The 15241-nt window shown below is 62.6% G+C and overlaps 1 protein-coding gene across 1 annotated transcript in view; it reads left to right on the forward strand.

The window, feature by feature from the left end:
• LOC111156022 (ATP binding cassette subfamily A member 3) overlaps nucleotides 1-15241 on the forward strand; it is a 38118-nt gene that overhangs the window by 19225 nt on the left and 3652 nt on the right. Inside the window, exons 12-27 of the mRNA XM_022516568.1 lie at nucleotides 288-469; nucleotides 1251-1394; nucleotides 1829-1958; nucleotides 2161-2315; nucleotides 2589-2744; nucleotides 2973-3183; nucleotides 3951-4101; nucleotides 5298-5396; nucleotides 6173-6359; nucleotides 7074-7377; nucleotides 9599-9872; nucleotides 12416-12620; nucleotides 12929-13148; nucleotides 13365-13523; nucleotides 14385-14557; nucleotides 15071-15193. Of these exons, the coding sequence (XP_022372276.1) occupies nucleotides 288-469; nucleotides 1251-1394; nucleotides 1829-1958; nucleotides 2161-2315; nucleotides 2589-2744; nucleotides 2973-3183; nucleotides 3951-4101; nucleotides 5298-5396; nucleotides 6173-6359; nucleotides 7074-7377; nucleotides 9599-9872; nucleotides 12416-12620; nucleotides 12929-13148; nucleotides 13365-13523; nucleotides 14385-14557; nucleotides 15071-15193 (2873 nt within the window). The remainder of the gene's footprint in view (nucleotides 1-287; nucleotides 470-1250; nucleotides 1395-1828; nucleotides 1959-2160; nucleotides 2316-2588; nucleotides 2745-2972; nucleotides 3184-3950; nucleotides 4102-5297; nucleotides 5397-6172; nucleotides 6360-7073; nucleotides 7378-9598; nucleotides 9873-12415; nucleotides 12621-12928; nucleotides 13149-13364; nucleotides 13524-14384; nucleotides 14558-15070; nucleotides 15194-15241) is intronic.

The raw sequence follows: 15241 nt of genomic DNA on the forward strand, positions 1-15241 counted from the left end.
CTCCTTGGAGCTGACAGAGGGTAGCTGACCGTGCGGAGGCCGCAGGCCCCGTTTGGGCTGTGGTGTTCCCAATGCAAAGGAAGGCAAGACCTGTGGGGACCGGAAGTCAAGCTTTACTTGTGCCTCGAGTGCTTGTGATTTTTGGAAAGAGTTGTACTGAATATACACTATTCGCGTGGGACTTCCCCGAGTCATGCACACGTATCCCTGTATCTGTGTGTGTGTATGCACATACAGTGTACGTGCACACGCGTGGGTGAGTATGTGGGTCATGCTGTGTCTTTCAGGCGTGGGTGTCCAGTGGCGAGACCTCCTAAGTCCCGTCAACGTGGATGACAACTTCTCCTTCGGGCAAGTGCTGGGCATGCTGCTGCTGGACTCCGTCCTCTATGGCCTGGTGACCTGGTATGTGGAGGCTGTGCTCCCAGGGGAGTTTGGCGTGCCCCAGCCCTGGTACTTCTTCGTCATGGTGAGTTCCACGCACTGGCCACCTTTGGGCGGGGAGGGGTGCCCTCTGCACGTGTTCCGGGCCCCTCTAGTCCCTGGCACGCGACCCCGTCCCACGTACGGTCAGTGAGCTGTGTGTCCCCGAAGGCCCTGAGGCCCGCCCCGAGCCGAGAGGAGCACTGCACTCCAGGTGTGCGAGAAGGGCTCATGCTGCTGTCACGGGACCAGCACGCCCCACGCCCGGCCTCCTCTCAGACAAACATCCCCCTGGCTTTTCTGCTCACAAAGTAAACATGATCCCCGCATAATCCCATCACCAGAGATGAACTGGGCTGACCCTGTTTGGATTGTTTTTCTGCACACGTGCGTATCACACACATACACTTGTGTCTGTAGAAAGGGACCATGCTGTAAAGATACCTGGAACTTATCTTTTTCCTTTTAACCTGATTTAGCTATCTTAACGATAAACGTATGGATCTGTTTTTAAATATACTTTTAGATTTTTACCTGTATGCATTTGTGAGTTTTATTTTTTTTTTTTGATTACGTTGTCTGTCCTCTGGGGAAGGCTGCCAGGGACCGTGTGCCCAGACGGCAGGTCAGGAAAGGGGCTCTGAGCCTCCCCAGGATAGAGGAGGGAGGAGCCCTGTGCCCCCGGGGCCGCTCTGTGGCCTTGGCCTCGCCGTACAGAGGACCGCGACCGTCTGTATTCAGCGTGTCGGTGAAGGTTTGGCTTTCATCACACACAAAATGAGCCAGCCAGAATCGGCTGCTCATCACAGGTCTGATTTCCGTCCTAGCCCTCGTACTGGTGCGGGCACCCGCGGACGGTTTTGGGAAAAGAAGAGGAAGATGATGACCCAGAGAAGGTGCTCAGAACCGAGTACTTTGAGGCGGAGCCGGAGGACCTGGTAGCTGGGATCAAGATCAAGCATGTGACCAAGGTGCCACCCCTTGTGGACTGGGCAGGGACGGGGACCTCGTGCCACAGGGCGTGACACCTGCCACCTTGTCCTGGGCTGTCTCCAAGCCGGTGACCATCCCCCAGGCCATGTTGTTCCCTGGACCCCCGTGGCTGCCCTCTGACCAGCTCTCCGGGCACCAGCCACTCTGCAGGCTCCATCCCCAGGCCCCGGGGGACTCAGGCTTGAGTCAGCAAACGCTAGCTGTGCTCACTGCACGGGGATAGACACTGGGGACCTGCCTGGGTCAGAGGATATCGAGAGCAGCCGGGAGCAGCATGGCCTCCAGTCAGACCCTGCCCAAAATTTTCCGCCCACGCCCTGATTGAGACCCTCCGGCGGGCAAGCCGGGGGCATTCCTGAGGGCAGCTGGGGGCGGGGCCCGCAGTCCAGGGCTCCCTCTGCCTTTGCCGCAGGTGTTCAGAGTGGGGAACAAGGGCAAGGTGGCCGTCAGAGACTTGAACCTGAACCTGTATGAGGGGCAGATCACGGTGCTGCTGGGCCACAACGGCGCGGGGAAGACCACCACCCTCTCCATGCTCACAGGTGAGGGGCCGCGGCCTCTGCCCAGCAGCCCCGCCACAGGCCCGAGCACCCACCGAGGTGGAAGCAGGCTCACAGGCGACCTCGTGACCAGGCTGTTCGGGAGAATGGAGCGAACCGTGTGAATGTGACCCGGGGCACACCAGTGCCGCCCAGTGGGCGTCCACACTGCGTTCACACCTCTGGGTCTTCTGCTTTCCCTTAGGTCTCTTTCCCCCGACCAGCGGACGGGCGTATATCAACGGGTATGAGATTTCACAGGACATGGTCCAGATTCGCAAGAGCCTGGGCCTGTGCCCGCAGCACGATGTGCTGTTTGACAACCTGACGGTCGCAGAACACCTGCGATTCTATGCACAGGTGAGCTGGCGGCTGAGCAGACTCGGGGCACCTGCCGGCTCCGTGGCCTGCGAGCTCATGCCCCAGGATGTGAGCCCCAGTCCCCAGCCAGCAGAACCCACACTGAGAAGCCTTCGTGGACCTGTAGTGGGGGCAGGGAGGGACGTGAGGCCACTAGGTGCCGCTCGCGGAGGGAAGGGGACGACACCGAGGACAGGCTCCCTGCGGACTGGACGGGCCAGACCCCACCCCCGAGGGAGCCCCTGCCGGACCTCTCCGTCCCCGCTCTCGCAGCTGAAGGGCTTGTCCCGTCGGAAGTGCCCTGAGGAAGTCCAGCGGACGCTGCATGTGCTTGGCCTGGAGGACAAGCAGGACACCTTGAGCCGGTTCCTGAGCGGGGGCATGAGGCGCAAGCTCTCCATCGGGATCGCCCTCATAGCGGGCTCCAAGGTAGGCGGGCGGGAGGCCGTGCACGGGGGCGGCCGCTTGGGGCTTCAGGCCCCAGCCTCCACGCGGCTTGGGCTGCCTGTGGCCCCTGGACGCCGGCAGAGCGGCCTGGCCAGCGTGGGGACAGCCACATCTTCCCAAACTGGAGCCTCACGGGGCCTCCTGCATAGCCGGCCCCGGCCCTCGACCCTGCTCTGCCCCCACCCCCAGCGGCCGCCGCTCTGCCCGCAGGTGCTGATGCTGGACGAGCCCACCTCGGGCATGGACGCCCTCTCCAGGAGGGCCATCTGGGACCTCCTGCAGCAGCACAAGAGCGACCGCACCGTGCTGCTGACCACGCACTTCATGGACGAGGCTGACCTGCTGGGGGACCGCGTGGCCATCATGGCCAAGGGGGAGCTGCAGTGCTGCGGGTCCTCGATGTTCCTCAAGCGGAAGTACGGTGAGCGGTGTGGGCGGGCGGGCCGGCGGCCTCCCTTCCCCAGGGGCCCTGGCCCTGACCCGGGGACAGTTTGCTTCCCCGGAGGGCCCCCGAGACAGGAGCGGGAAGCGAGGTGCAGACAGTCTCGAGCTGGTTAGGACGATGTCCGTCTGTGAGCAGGGAAGGAGAGCAGCCGAGCGCTGGCCGAGGCCAGAGACCAGCGGTGCCCTTGGGGAGGCCACGCTCAGTAGCGTAGAGGCTCTCTAGCCAGCGGCCCGTGGCATGTCCAGGGCCGGTGGCTGGTACGTGGTTTGCCACGTGAGCATGGCTTCCTTTCTGGGGGGCAGTCCGACACAGTCTAGCGTGGCCGGTCCACCTGGTCCACGGGAGAGCGCAAAGACAGAAGCCGAGCTCCCTTCCTCAGACACCCTGCCGCGTCCCCCTCGGGATGGAGGGAGGTTGGAGGGAGGCTGGAGAGGATGGCCATGGTTCCAGCTCCCTGGCAGAGAAAGCAGGGAGCACAGGTCTCAGGGAAAGCTCCTGTCACAGCCTCTGAGACTTGGAGCCTGGAGTCTAGTCCCGCTTGGGCCTTGTGTCCTTGCTGTACAGCAACCCCCACCCCAAGTCGTCTGGCATCTCTGCCCAGCAGGGGGTGGGGAGGCCAGGCCCTCAGGACAGTGGGTACCCGAGGCTCCGAGGTGCCCTCCCCCCACTCTCCAGCCCCTGCCCCATGAGCCGGCCCCCGTCGGGAGCCCGGGCCCCGGGGTGACAGCCTCCTTGGTGTCCAGGTGCAGGCTACCACGTGACGCTGGTGAAGGAGCCTCACTGCGACCCCGAGGCCGTCTCCCGGCTGGTGCAGCACCATGTCCCCACTGCCACACTGGAGAGCAGAGCTGGCGCAGAGCTGTCTTTTGTGCTCCCCAAGGAGAGCACGCACAGGTGCGCACCGGGGCCTACACGGGGCGGAGGGGGGGCTCCCTGGGCCTTTGGGGCTCCAGGCTTAGAGTCCCCCTACCACTGTCCGTGTCGGGCTCGACCACAGGGGCCTGTGACAGCACAGGGCGAACCCCCTTGCTGGGCCCGGCAGGCAGGTCTCCCAGTGCCGCGGAGCCGGCGGACCGTTGTGTACCTGGAGGGAGAGTGTGTGTGCCCCCAGCCCCAGGTCGGGCGTGCACAGCAGCCGCTCTGAGTTCCTGTGGGGCCTGTATTTGTGTATCTTCCTGGTGTCAGCCTTGGCATCCTACAGAGTCCTGGTGTGGGGGGGTGACAACCAAAGTCTAACTCACATTAAGAAAATGTAGATGTAAATCTGGAAAGTTCTTTTGATCTTGCCACAAGCTCGGCTGACGGGTGGGATTTTAATAAATTCATAGGGGTTCCCTGACCCAGTTACGCCACGACTTCATCAGTGTCTGCACTGTGTCCCCATGCTCATGATTTTCCCCAAGAAAACATGCTAGTGAACCCTCTTCTAGAAAGGTCTCTGAACCTCTAGTGAGCCCCACTTAGGTTAGAGTCCCAATGGTGGGGTCAGTTGTACCCCATTCCCTCATAGAAAGGAGGCGTGTGTGACGTCCCTGTCAGCAGGGTGGGAGGGGTCTGCGCTCCCCCACAGCCCCAGCGTCCAGCTGTTTGCCTAAGCACCTGTGCACCTGGCAGGCGAAGCTGGGCTTTTCCGCTCCTGCTAGGAGCTGCTTTCTCTGGACGGTGTGTGTTCTCGCTCGTTTATCCATCAGAGTGTTTGACGTGTTACCATCTGCCATTTTTTGCTGTGGTTTTTTGCAGTTGGTCGCTGGTTAGTTCTGTGGGCTCTGTTTGCCACGCAGAAGCTTGGTGTGTAATGGGTCGTACCTTCACCCCACGTTCATTTTTCCTACAAAGCGCTACCCCGCAGGCCTTTGGGTTTGTTTTGTGATTTCACGTGACCGGTACTACGAACGCCCCCACAGGCCCAGGTACTCCGGGTAGAAGGTCTCATGGGGACAGACAAGCAGGACGCCAAGCCCGCAGGGTTTTTTTGCACTGGCTTTTCAAGGACGGAGGTCCCTCTGTTCCCCCAGAGAGAGAAACAAGCTGCCTCGGAAGGCACTTGTGTGGTTGAAGATGCGGTTCTTCACTCCGGGTCTCGCTCCCAGGTTTGAAAGTCTGTTCTCGAAGCTGGAGAAGCGGCGGAAGGAGCTGGGGGTCACCAGCTTCGGGGCCTCCGTCACCACCATGGAAGAGGTCTTTCTCCGGTCAGTAGACACACGCTTCCGACGGACAGGCGCACGCGCCTGGTTAACGTCACACCCAACACCCCCCCCCCCGGGCGGCCGGACAGCTGGCCACAAGCAGGGCCCCACGTTCCCCGCGGCACTCACCCGGCAGAGGGCCCCTGAGCTCAGGCCCTGGAAACTTCCGTCCTTCCTCATGGGGAGTGTGCAGCGTCCCTGGGGCGCCTTCCTGGAGCAAGTGTCTGTCCAGGATGGAGGTGGGGGCTGGACAGGCGGACGCCCAGAACCGTGGGCGGGGACAGTAAACGCGTCTGCCAGGCTTGTCTTGAGGGCGTATTTGGCAGACAGAGTGCTAAGAACCAGATGTACGAAAGGAAGTGCGAGGTACGTGTCTGTCCTTGAGGATCCCGGGCAGATCCTAGAGCAGGCAACAGGGCAGTGAGTGTGCACGGCTGAGATCACTCTTGGGCACCAGGGTGGCCCGGGCCAGCCTGTGGCCCAGCACCCAGGGGCCTGCCGGCCTCACTGCCTGTGCCCCCCACACACGCCCGGTCCTGGTTGTAAATGCTGGCTCTGGCCCGTCTCCCAGGGAGGTGGGGTCCTTGTGGGCAGGGCAGGGCCCTTGTCTGGTTGTCTGTCTCTGCCAGACTCTGCTCGGCTACAGTGCCCAGTGTCTGGGGCACCTGTTGATGAGCCAGTGAAGGAACAAAACTCCAGCCAGGACAGCCAATGGCATGTTCCTCCTCCTCCCGCGGGGACAGCCGAGCGGTGACCAGGCCTCTCGTGTCTCTGCGCAGGGTCGGCAAGCTGGTGGACAGCAGCATGGACATCCAGGCCATCCAGCTCCCTGCCCTGCAGTACCAGCACGAGAGGCGGGCAAGTGACTGGGCCGTGGACAGCCACCTGTGCGGGGCCATGGACCCGACCAATGGCGTAGGCTCCCTGATCGAGGACGAGTGCACCACCGCTAAGCTTAACACTGGGGTGAGCGCAGGAGGCTGGGGGACCCCTGAGCCCCACGTGTTAGCTGTCCATGGGGGCAGACGAGGGCTTGCGGAAGGAAGCGCAGCTCGCTGGGAAGCGGTCAGAGTGCGGGTCACACAGTCATGCCAGGGAGAAGGAACACCTGGAGTGTTTGAACCAGCAGCTGCTGTTTCCTTTTGTCGCTGGGATGCTCGCCGGTGAGCGGATGCAGCTCGTGACGCTCACGTGCACCGATGAGCGGATGCAACTCGTGCTCTCTAGTGAGGCAGAGGGCAGCATTGGCCCTTTCACAGATGGAGCACGGGGGTGCCTGGGCCCAGGGGTACAGCTGGCATACGGCTGAGCCGGGCTCCAACCCTGGTGCCTCCGCTGGGAGGACAGCGAAGGGAAGCCCTCTGCTCCCTTGTGAGCGCAGCCCGGGTCCTCCCACCAGCAAGGGCAGGGCACCAGGCAAGGGCAGGGGCCTCGGCTCCCCTGTGGGACCACAGCTGGCCCTCTGTGCCCAGCGCCTGCCGGGCCTCCATGGTGGTGTGACTGCCTCCGAGGCCGAGTCGCGTCACTGAAGGAGCTTTGCAAGCAGCCCTGGGGCCTGGGGCACGTATGTCAGCCCGGAGCCCCAGGCTCGTGTTTGGACAGGGCCCGCGGCTGCTGCTGCACGGGGGTCCCAGGCTGGGCCTGCGTAGCAGCCGTGGCAGCTCATCTCCTCTGCCGCAGCTCGCCCTCCACTGCCAGCAGTTCTGGGCCATGTTCCTGAAAAAGGCCGCGTACAGCCTGCGCGAGTGGAAGATGGTGGTGGCCCAGGTCCTGGTCCCGCTGACGTGCGTCACCCTGGCCCTCCTGGCCGTCAACTACTCCTCTGAGACCTTCGACGACCCCAAGCTGGAGCTGACCCTGGGTGCCTACGGCCGCACCGTCGTGCCCTTTGCTGTCCCGGGGGCCTCCCGGCTGGATCAGCAGCTGGCAGAGCGTCTGAAGGGCATGCTGCTGGCTGCGGGCCAGGAGCCGCGGGAGGTGCTGGGTAAGCGGCAGCCACGGGGCCCGGCTCGGCCCTCTGAGCCTGGCTTCTCAGCCCAGGCGCTGTGCGTATTGTCCCCACACACGGAGGATGTTCGGAAGCCTCCCCCTCCCCCACTCCATCACGACAACCACAAACATCTCCAGACCTTGCCCCTGGGGGAGAAGGCTGTTGGCTAGAGTCAGAGGCAGGCACAGGCAGTGTCGAGGGCTCAGGTCTGCCCGGGTGGCCCTATACCCAGGTTGTCTGTTTCGGGGCCATTGGAGGTGACATGCGGAACCTCCGTGGTCTCTATTTGCCAGGTGGGTCACCACATGCACTGAGGGGACACTGCGCTTTCTTCCATCCCATCAAGCCTGAACGATCTCTGTCCCCAGTGGTGGCAGCCAGATGCTGCCCCGGGCTGGGAGCAAGCCTTGGGCTCGGGTTCAACGGGTCGTGCGGGAAGGCTGGCTCAGGTCCACGCTCCCCTCCCACATCCTGGCCGGCACACTGGCTGGCCAGCGGGTCTTGGCAGGAGTCGGTTCTTGTCTGGGGAAGGCTGAATGCTCCAGCATAGGCCGTCCCTGCAGTGGACCCTGGTGATGGCAGGTACGTGTGCAGCCCCGTCCACCACTGTCACTGCTTATCCCTGCCGAGACCACGCTCTTGTCACCTCTGTGCAGCCCAGCCTGGGTCGCTGGCTGCTACCCAGCCAGGCCCCAGGAGCTGGGGGCTCTCATGGCACACAGGGGCTCTGGGGCACTCAGGACATAGCCTCGGGTGCCCCGACCTGAGTCCTTCTGGAACGCCAAAGTGTCCATCCCCTCGTCAAGCATGCAGGTTTGACCATCTCGCTGTGTGGACTCGTTACGCCGTATTTAAGGACGTCTTCTTTTCCTTGTGTAACAGCAGCTGTGGCCAGCTCGGGAAGCCTTTGTAACTCTTTTTTTTTTTTTTTTTTAAGATTTTAGTTATTTATTTGACAGACAGAGAGAGATCACAAGTAGGCAGAGAGGCAGGCAGAGAGAGAGGAGGAAGCAGGCTCCCCGCTGAGCAGAAAGCCCGATGCGGGGCTCGATCCCAGGACCCTGAGATCATGACCTGAGCCGAAGGCAGAGGCTTAACGCACTGAGCCACCCAGGCGCCCCTACCTTTGCAACTCTTGACGTTAGGGCTCACGGACATGTCCCTGTCCTCTCAGTGACCCTGGTCCCGAGGGCAGGTGTCCTCGTTGGCCCTGTTTATAGCAAGTGGGAGGCAGGCCCGGGGCAGCTAGGGTGTGAGCAGGTGCGAGCGATGCTGGAGGGAGCCGGCCGGCAACGAGTGCAGGGCGGCCCGGCACGCGCATCGGAACCCCTCTCCCCACGCGTCTGCCTCGGAGTAAAGTGAGGGCCAGCAAGACTGAGGTGGGTCCTGGCCTCCCAGAACCCAAATGCCTGGGGAGATCCAAGACCTGAAATAGTGATCGGCTGGGGTTCTTCCGGGTGACGAGGGAGCATTCCTCCTCCCTGGGCCCCCCCCCCCAGGTACTTTTATTTTTTTTTTTTTTTTTTTTTTTTTTTTTTCAGATTTTGTTCATTTATTTGAGAGAGAGCACGAGCACGTGCACACAGAGGAAGGGATAGAGGGAGAAGCAGGCTCCCCGCGGAGCAGGGAGCCCGACACGGGGCTCCATCCCAGGATCCTGAGATCACGGCCTGAGCCGAAGGGAGACACTTAACCTAATGAGTCACCCAGACACCCCAGGCCACTCTTTTTAAAAACCATCTTTTTTTTTTTTTTCCCTGATAATGAAGGGGTACTTTTTCATTCCATAAAAACTAGAACACCAGGAAAACAGGCAGGGGTCCTGTCTGATTGCACCCACTGAGGGCAGCCTCTCCCTGCCAGCCCGGCGCCCATCACCTGAGACAGCTCTGCCTTTCAGAGCCTGGCCTCCTGCCATGTGACCCTGGCCCGCCACTGCTCCCTTTAGCGTGCCCCCAGCCCGGGACAGGAGGAGGAGCTCGCCTCATCCATGTGACCTCCTGTGGGTACAGGGTCCCCACTCACCTGAGCCCTGCAGCCTCAGGCCCTGCCCCTCCCATGACACGGCTCCAGGGCCCACGGACTCCAACCATGTGAGGAGAAGGCAGCCTGTCCTTCCCAGCTTCCTCCAGGCCTGAGCTTCTCAGAGTGGATGCCTCGGGCACGTGCCCTGGGGGGGCTGTTCTCCACCACTGACCCTTTATTGTCCCCCCAGGTGACCTGGAGGAGTTCCTGATTTTCAGGGCCTCGGTGGAGGGAGGCGGCTTCAACGAGCGGTGCCTGGTGGCAGTGTCCTTCAGAGATGTGGGTGAGCGGACAGTGGTCACCGCCCTGTTCAACAACCAGGCCTACCATTCCCCCGCCACCGCGCTGGCCGTCGTGGACAACCTTCTGTTCAAGCAGCTGTGTGGCCCCCGGGCCTCCATCGTGGTCTCCAACTACCCCCAGCCCCGGAATGCCCTGCAGGCCGCCAAGGACCAGTTCAACGAGTACGTGCGTTGCCCCGTCCCTCGGCCCAGCCCCAGGCCTGACCATCATGACCTCCACCGGGACCGAGCCCCCAGGGCACTCAAATGGGCATGCAGGTGGATAGAGCACAGTGTCTGCCTTAGGGAAGCTTCTGGGTTCTGGCCAGGGAACCCCTGCCCCACACCTTTCTTAGCCTTCCACACTCACCCTTTCCTTGGGTAACAGATGAGCTGGTGAGACCCTGTCCTACATCCAATGATATCTCCAAGGGGGGCTTCCTGGGGATCTGGAGGGCGGCTGTGCCCTCTTGCCAGATTTGTACCCACCTTCTGCTGACTGCTGTTCCCAGGGATCCCAGCACACGACCAGGATGCAGAACACAGCGAGGTCAGGTGTCCCTGCCTGAGGCGGCCACGAGTCAGGAAACCCCATGGCACCTCTGTTCTCAGGCCTCATCCCGCCGTGATGCATTGGGGAGCCTCCCCTACACTTACAGAGCCTCCCTGACTCTGGGACCATCCAGAGGAAGCCCAGGAAAATCAGTTAATTTCAGAACCATCACCCCATGCGGGGCAGTTCGTTAATGGGGCGGCAATTTCATCTCCAACCCCTGCCCTGTGTTGGACGGTGCTCTGGGTCCTACGAGGTCCTCCCCCTCAACAACCTCCTGTCTCTACCCCGAAAGCAGAGATATGGTGGCCATTGTCTGCCCCTCCAGTGCGGGGTCAGGAGCCACGCCGCCCCAGGGAGGGGCCTCTGCTCTGACGGGGCCCCAGGGAGACAGGCCTGCGGGGCCCTCAGACCTGGGAGGGTGGGGACGTGAACAAGGGGCAGCTCCCTCCCGGTGGGCTCAGTGTGGTGGATGGGGCCGTGGGGACCTTTGTTTTGTGTTCACGGTGTGAGGAGCTAGAACTCTGCACCCGCGTGTGACATACAGCCAAACGGTCATTAGTACATTCGGAGCGCGGGCCATCGGCAGGCTTGCTATCGCTGACACACAAGGTTACGTTAGTTCCGGGTGCGGGGTAAACCGTCACTGCCCGGTGTCTAGTCAACACCCCAGTCCCATGTAGTTCCAGAGTCTTCTCTGTGGTGAGGAGGTCATCTCTCTGAGCAGCTTCCAGCACTCAATCCAGATCGGTGACCTTAACCACAGTCACCATGCTATACGTGACCCCCAGGACGTGCTCATTTTGTGACGGGAAAGCTGGACATGTCGACCCCTCACCTGCTTTGCCCCCTCGCCCCCCACCTCTGGTCTCCGGGTCTGTGACCTCCATGCTGGTTTTCGGAGACTCCAGACGTGAGAGAGATCACACGGTATTCTCTTTCTCTGTCCAACGTACTTAATTTGGTTCTACGCTCTCAAGGGCCATGCACGTTGTCACATGTGGCGAGATGTCCTCCTTTGTTGTGGCCAGAAAACACTGCCCTGCAGTCTGACCCTGGTATCTTGATGCCGTGGACGGACGCTGGGTCGCCTCAGTCTAGGCTGCTGTAAGCCACGGGGCCTCACGCATGCAGGGCCCGCATCGCGCCCAGTCAGTGGTTCGGTTTTCTGAACGCAGGGTGGCCGGAGCCCCTGGTGGCTCAGGCTTTCACTCTTTGCGGACCCTCCGCACTGTTCCTGGAGCGGCAGCCCCAGTGTGCGTTCCCGCCGACGGCGCCGGAGGGCTGCCCCCGTCCACGTCCTCGCCTGCACGTGCTGGACACGAGAGCTCCGTGAGGTGGCCTCTCACTGAGGCTTGGCTTGGTGTTTCCCTGGTGGTTCTCAGTGCTGAGCACCTTCTCGTGTGCCTCTTGGCCCACGGTGTCATTTTACTCTCGCGGGGGTCCCGGGACCCAGCCACCACTGGCCGCTCTTGTGTCCCCTTCTCCAAGCGGCCTCCATGCTGTCTCTGTCTCCGGGACACACCTGCTCGGGACCTTTCCTGCTGATAGAATCGAAGGATGAGAAGCCTTTTGTGACTGGCTTTTTTCACTTCCAAGGCCCGTCAGTGTTGTAGTGTGTATCCGTAATTCTCTTTTTGGTCAAATAGTAACCAGATGTCAAAGTGCCATTTTTTGAGGCAGACGGGAAATCTTCAAGCAGCAGAATTACGCCATCTGTGCTGGTTTCTGGAAGGCGTTGCTAGCAGTTGTTTACAGCATGTGGAATGCGCCTGATGCAGGAGAAGAGCCGCTGCAGGGGGGTGCACGGGGAGGCGGTGGCAGTGTCTGGCCGGGGCAGAGTGAGCCCCGAGCCCCGTGGGCGTTCTCAGAGGATTCGGGAAAGGCGGGAGGGTGGTGGCACAAGCACCTTGTGGCCGGGGTGGGGGGGCGCCACTACCATCCCTGGACCAGAAGCCCAGAGGAGCTGTCCTGGGGGGGGATGGGATTTTCCCTGCTCTGAGATCCCCCCCCACACACACACAGCTGTAGCATTTTCTCTTAACCCCCATTAGCGGCGGGGCCGCTCCGCCACCTGCCTTGGATGGTGACCAAGGACCCGATGGGTGTCCCCTGCTGTGTCGACTTCACTACACTCAGTCCCTGAGCTGCCCTGTCCCCCTACCCCCTGCAGGGGCCGGAAGGGATTCGACATCGCCCTCAATCTGCTGTTCGCCATGGCGTTCCTGGCCAGCACGTTCTCCATCCTGGCGGTCAGCGAGAGGGCCGTGCAGGCCAAGCACATCCAGTTCGTGAGCGGAGTGCGTGTGGCCACTTTCTGGCTCTCCGCGCTGCTGTGGGACCTCATGTCCTTCCTGGTTCCCAGTCTGCTGCTGCTGGTGAGGGCTGCGAGGTGCTGGGACCCCTCCCCAGCCGTTGTGGGGGGCTTGCCCTGGGGCCCCTGCGCTGACCACAGCCAGCCTGGGGTGCACGCCGGCAGCTCAGCCCCAGTCCTGGGGGGGGTGGCTGGGGACACCCCTCGTCTCTCTCTGCACCGCTAGCCTCCAGCCCAGGTGCGGGGGGTGGAGGGCCATCCAGAGCAGCACGTGCCCAGACGGCCCCAAGTGCAGAGGGGAGAAGGGGGCAGGTCGTCAGGGAGCGCCAGGCCTCAAAGCCCTCCGAGCCACCCGCCTCTGTGCCGTGGCAGGTGGTGTTCAAAGCCTTTGATGTGCACGCCTTCACGTGCGATGGCCACATGGCGGACGCCTTGCTGCTGCTCATGCTGTACGGCTGGGCCATCATCCCCCTCATGTACCTGATGAACTTCTGCTTCTCGGGGCCGGCCGCAGCCTACACCAGGCTCACTATATTCAACATCCTGTCGGGCGTCGCCACCTTCCTCATGGTCACCATCATGCGCATCCCAGGTGGGGGCCTTAGACACCCCCCCAGCCCTGCGCGCGGAGCCCCCTGCTCCGGTCCTGGGTGGCCCCGGCGCGGGCACTGGGCCAGGCGCCTCTGCCAAACACAGCCCTGCTGGGCCCGCGGCACGTCCGCCTCGTGGTTCGGGGGCAGGGTGGCGTCCTGGAGGTGTTGTCCCGGCCGTCACCCCCAGCACCTACTGGTCTGTGCCCTCCGCGCAGCGGTCAAGCTAGAAGAGCTTTCCAGAACCCTGGACCACGTGTTCCTGGTCCTGCCCAACCACTGTCTGGGGATGGCCGTCAGCAGTTTCCACGAGAACTTCGAGACGAGGCGGTACTGCACGTCCTCCGAGGTCGCGGCCCACTACTGCAGGAAATACAGTGCGTGTCCCCGCGGCTGCCCCTCCCCGCAGGCTCGCCGACCTGCTGTGTCCCCCTGCCCACTGGGCATCTCCGTGTCTCGCACACCCCTGCCTTTCTCTGGCAAGGTCATCTGGGGTGCGTCCAGGGCCCATCCTCGCTGCAGTCTCTTACCTCAGGACCTAAACTTACTACATCTGTGAGACCGTTTCTGAAGTGGGGTTTTCACGGGCTCTGAGGCTTGGGACATGTCAGGTCATTCTGGGGGCCACATCTCGGCCCCCCCCCCACACCCTTCCTGTGCCTGGACCAGGCTTCAGCATTGGTCAGCTGTCACCCCTGTGACCACGGGAGTAGGTTGGAGAGTCCCATCTTCACGTCTCCATGCAGCCCCCAAGCGGCGAAGGAGCGTGGGAGCGAGCAAGCAAGGCTGTGACTTTGTCACTTGTCACATGCACACCTTGCAAAGTAAAACTGCCCCCAGATACAGGCAGTTCTTGGGGCTTCCGGGAGGTAGTGACAAGCGCAGGGCACGGCCTCGGACGACGAGCGGACCCTGCGCCTTCACAGCCGCCATCGGGGCTGGTGTGCAGGCACCTGTGGGCCTACAGAGGGGGGGCTCGGGCTGGGACACAGGGTAGAGGCACGGGGTGGGAGGATGGTTCGCAGGACAAGAGTTGCAGGATGGAGGGGGACGGGGCGAGGCAGGAGGGCATGTGGGGCAGCAGGGGTGGGCGGCGGGAGGGGGGTGCGCAGGAAGGGGGCGGGGGATGGCACGCAGGAGAGGGATCATGGGATGGGGTGCGGGGCCGGGGGGAGGGCACGGGCGGGGGCACATGGGGCAACACGGGAGGCATGGTGCTCACCCCCTCACCCACACAGACATCCAGTACCAGCAGAACTTCTATGCGTGGAGTGCCCCGGGGGTTGGCAGGTTCGTGACCTCCATGGCAGCTTCTGGATTTGCCTACCTCAGCCTGCTCTTCCTCATCGAGACCGACACGCTGTGGAGGCTCAAGACCTGCCTGTGTGCCTTCCGGAGGAGGCGGGCGCTGGTGAGTGGTCCCAGGGCCCCCGCACTCCACCTCTGGCCTGGGCACCGGAGGAGGCGGTGCTTGCCGGCAGCTGCCCTTGCCCGGACCCCTGGGGCCCCCACAGGCTCCGTCTGGGCCGAGGCTGTCGGGCCGGCCGCCCTCGTGTGTGTCTTGTCTGCCCCATTGCACAAGCGAGCCTGGGGAGGAGACTGCGCTGGCCAGACACGGGAACCCAGGGCGGGGTGGCCACTCTGACCCGTGAAGACCCTTCCGACACGGAGCTTCTGTCCACGTAGGGCAGACTCCCGCCCCTCAGCCGACACTCTTGGCCATCTGGGCGCGTCCTGCACCGTCCTTGCTTCTTGGCGGTGTGCGTCTCCTGGGTGCTCATGTCAGCCCTTAAGTCCCTCAGCCGTCCTTGTGAAAGCCCGAACTAGCACACCCGCGGTCTCAGAGACCCCCGCCCTTTGTCCCACGGAAAAGAACTCCCTGACCCGGAGCTCAGCCGTTGCGGTCTTTTTCCGGAACAATTAGACGGAAGCTCGGACGTCAGCACCTCCTGAGGACCAGGACGTGGTGGAGGAAAGGAACCGGGTCCTGGCCCCCAGCATGGACTCCTTGCTGGACACCCCGCTGGTTATCAAAGAGCTGTCCAAGGTCAGGCGGGCCTCCCCACACGGGCCCTGGGCACGCCCCCCGGGCTGC

Source organism: Enhydra lutris, unplaced genomic scaffold (genome assembly GCF_002288905.1).
Source record: "Enhydra lutris kenyoni isolate GAN:26980312 unplaced genomic scaffold, ASM228890v2 scaffoldscaffold45, whole genome shotgun sequence".
NCBI classification, from domain to species: Eukaryota; Metazoa; Chordata; class Mammalia; order Carnivora; family Mustelidae; genus Enhydra; species Enhydra lutris.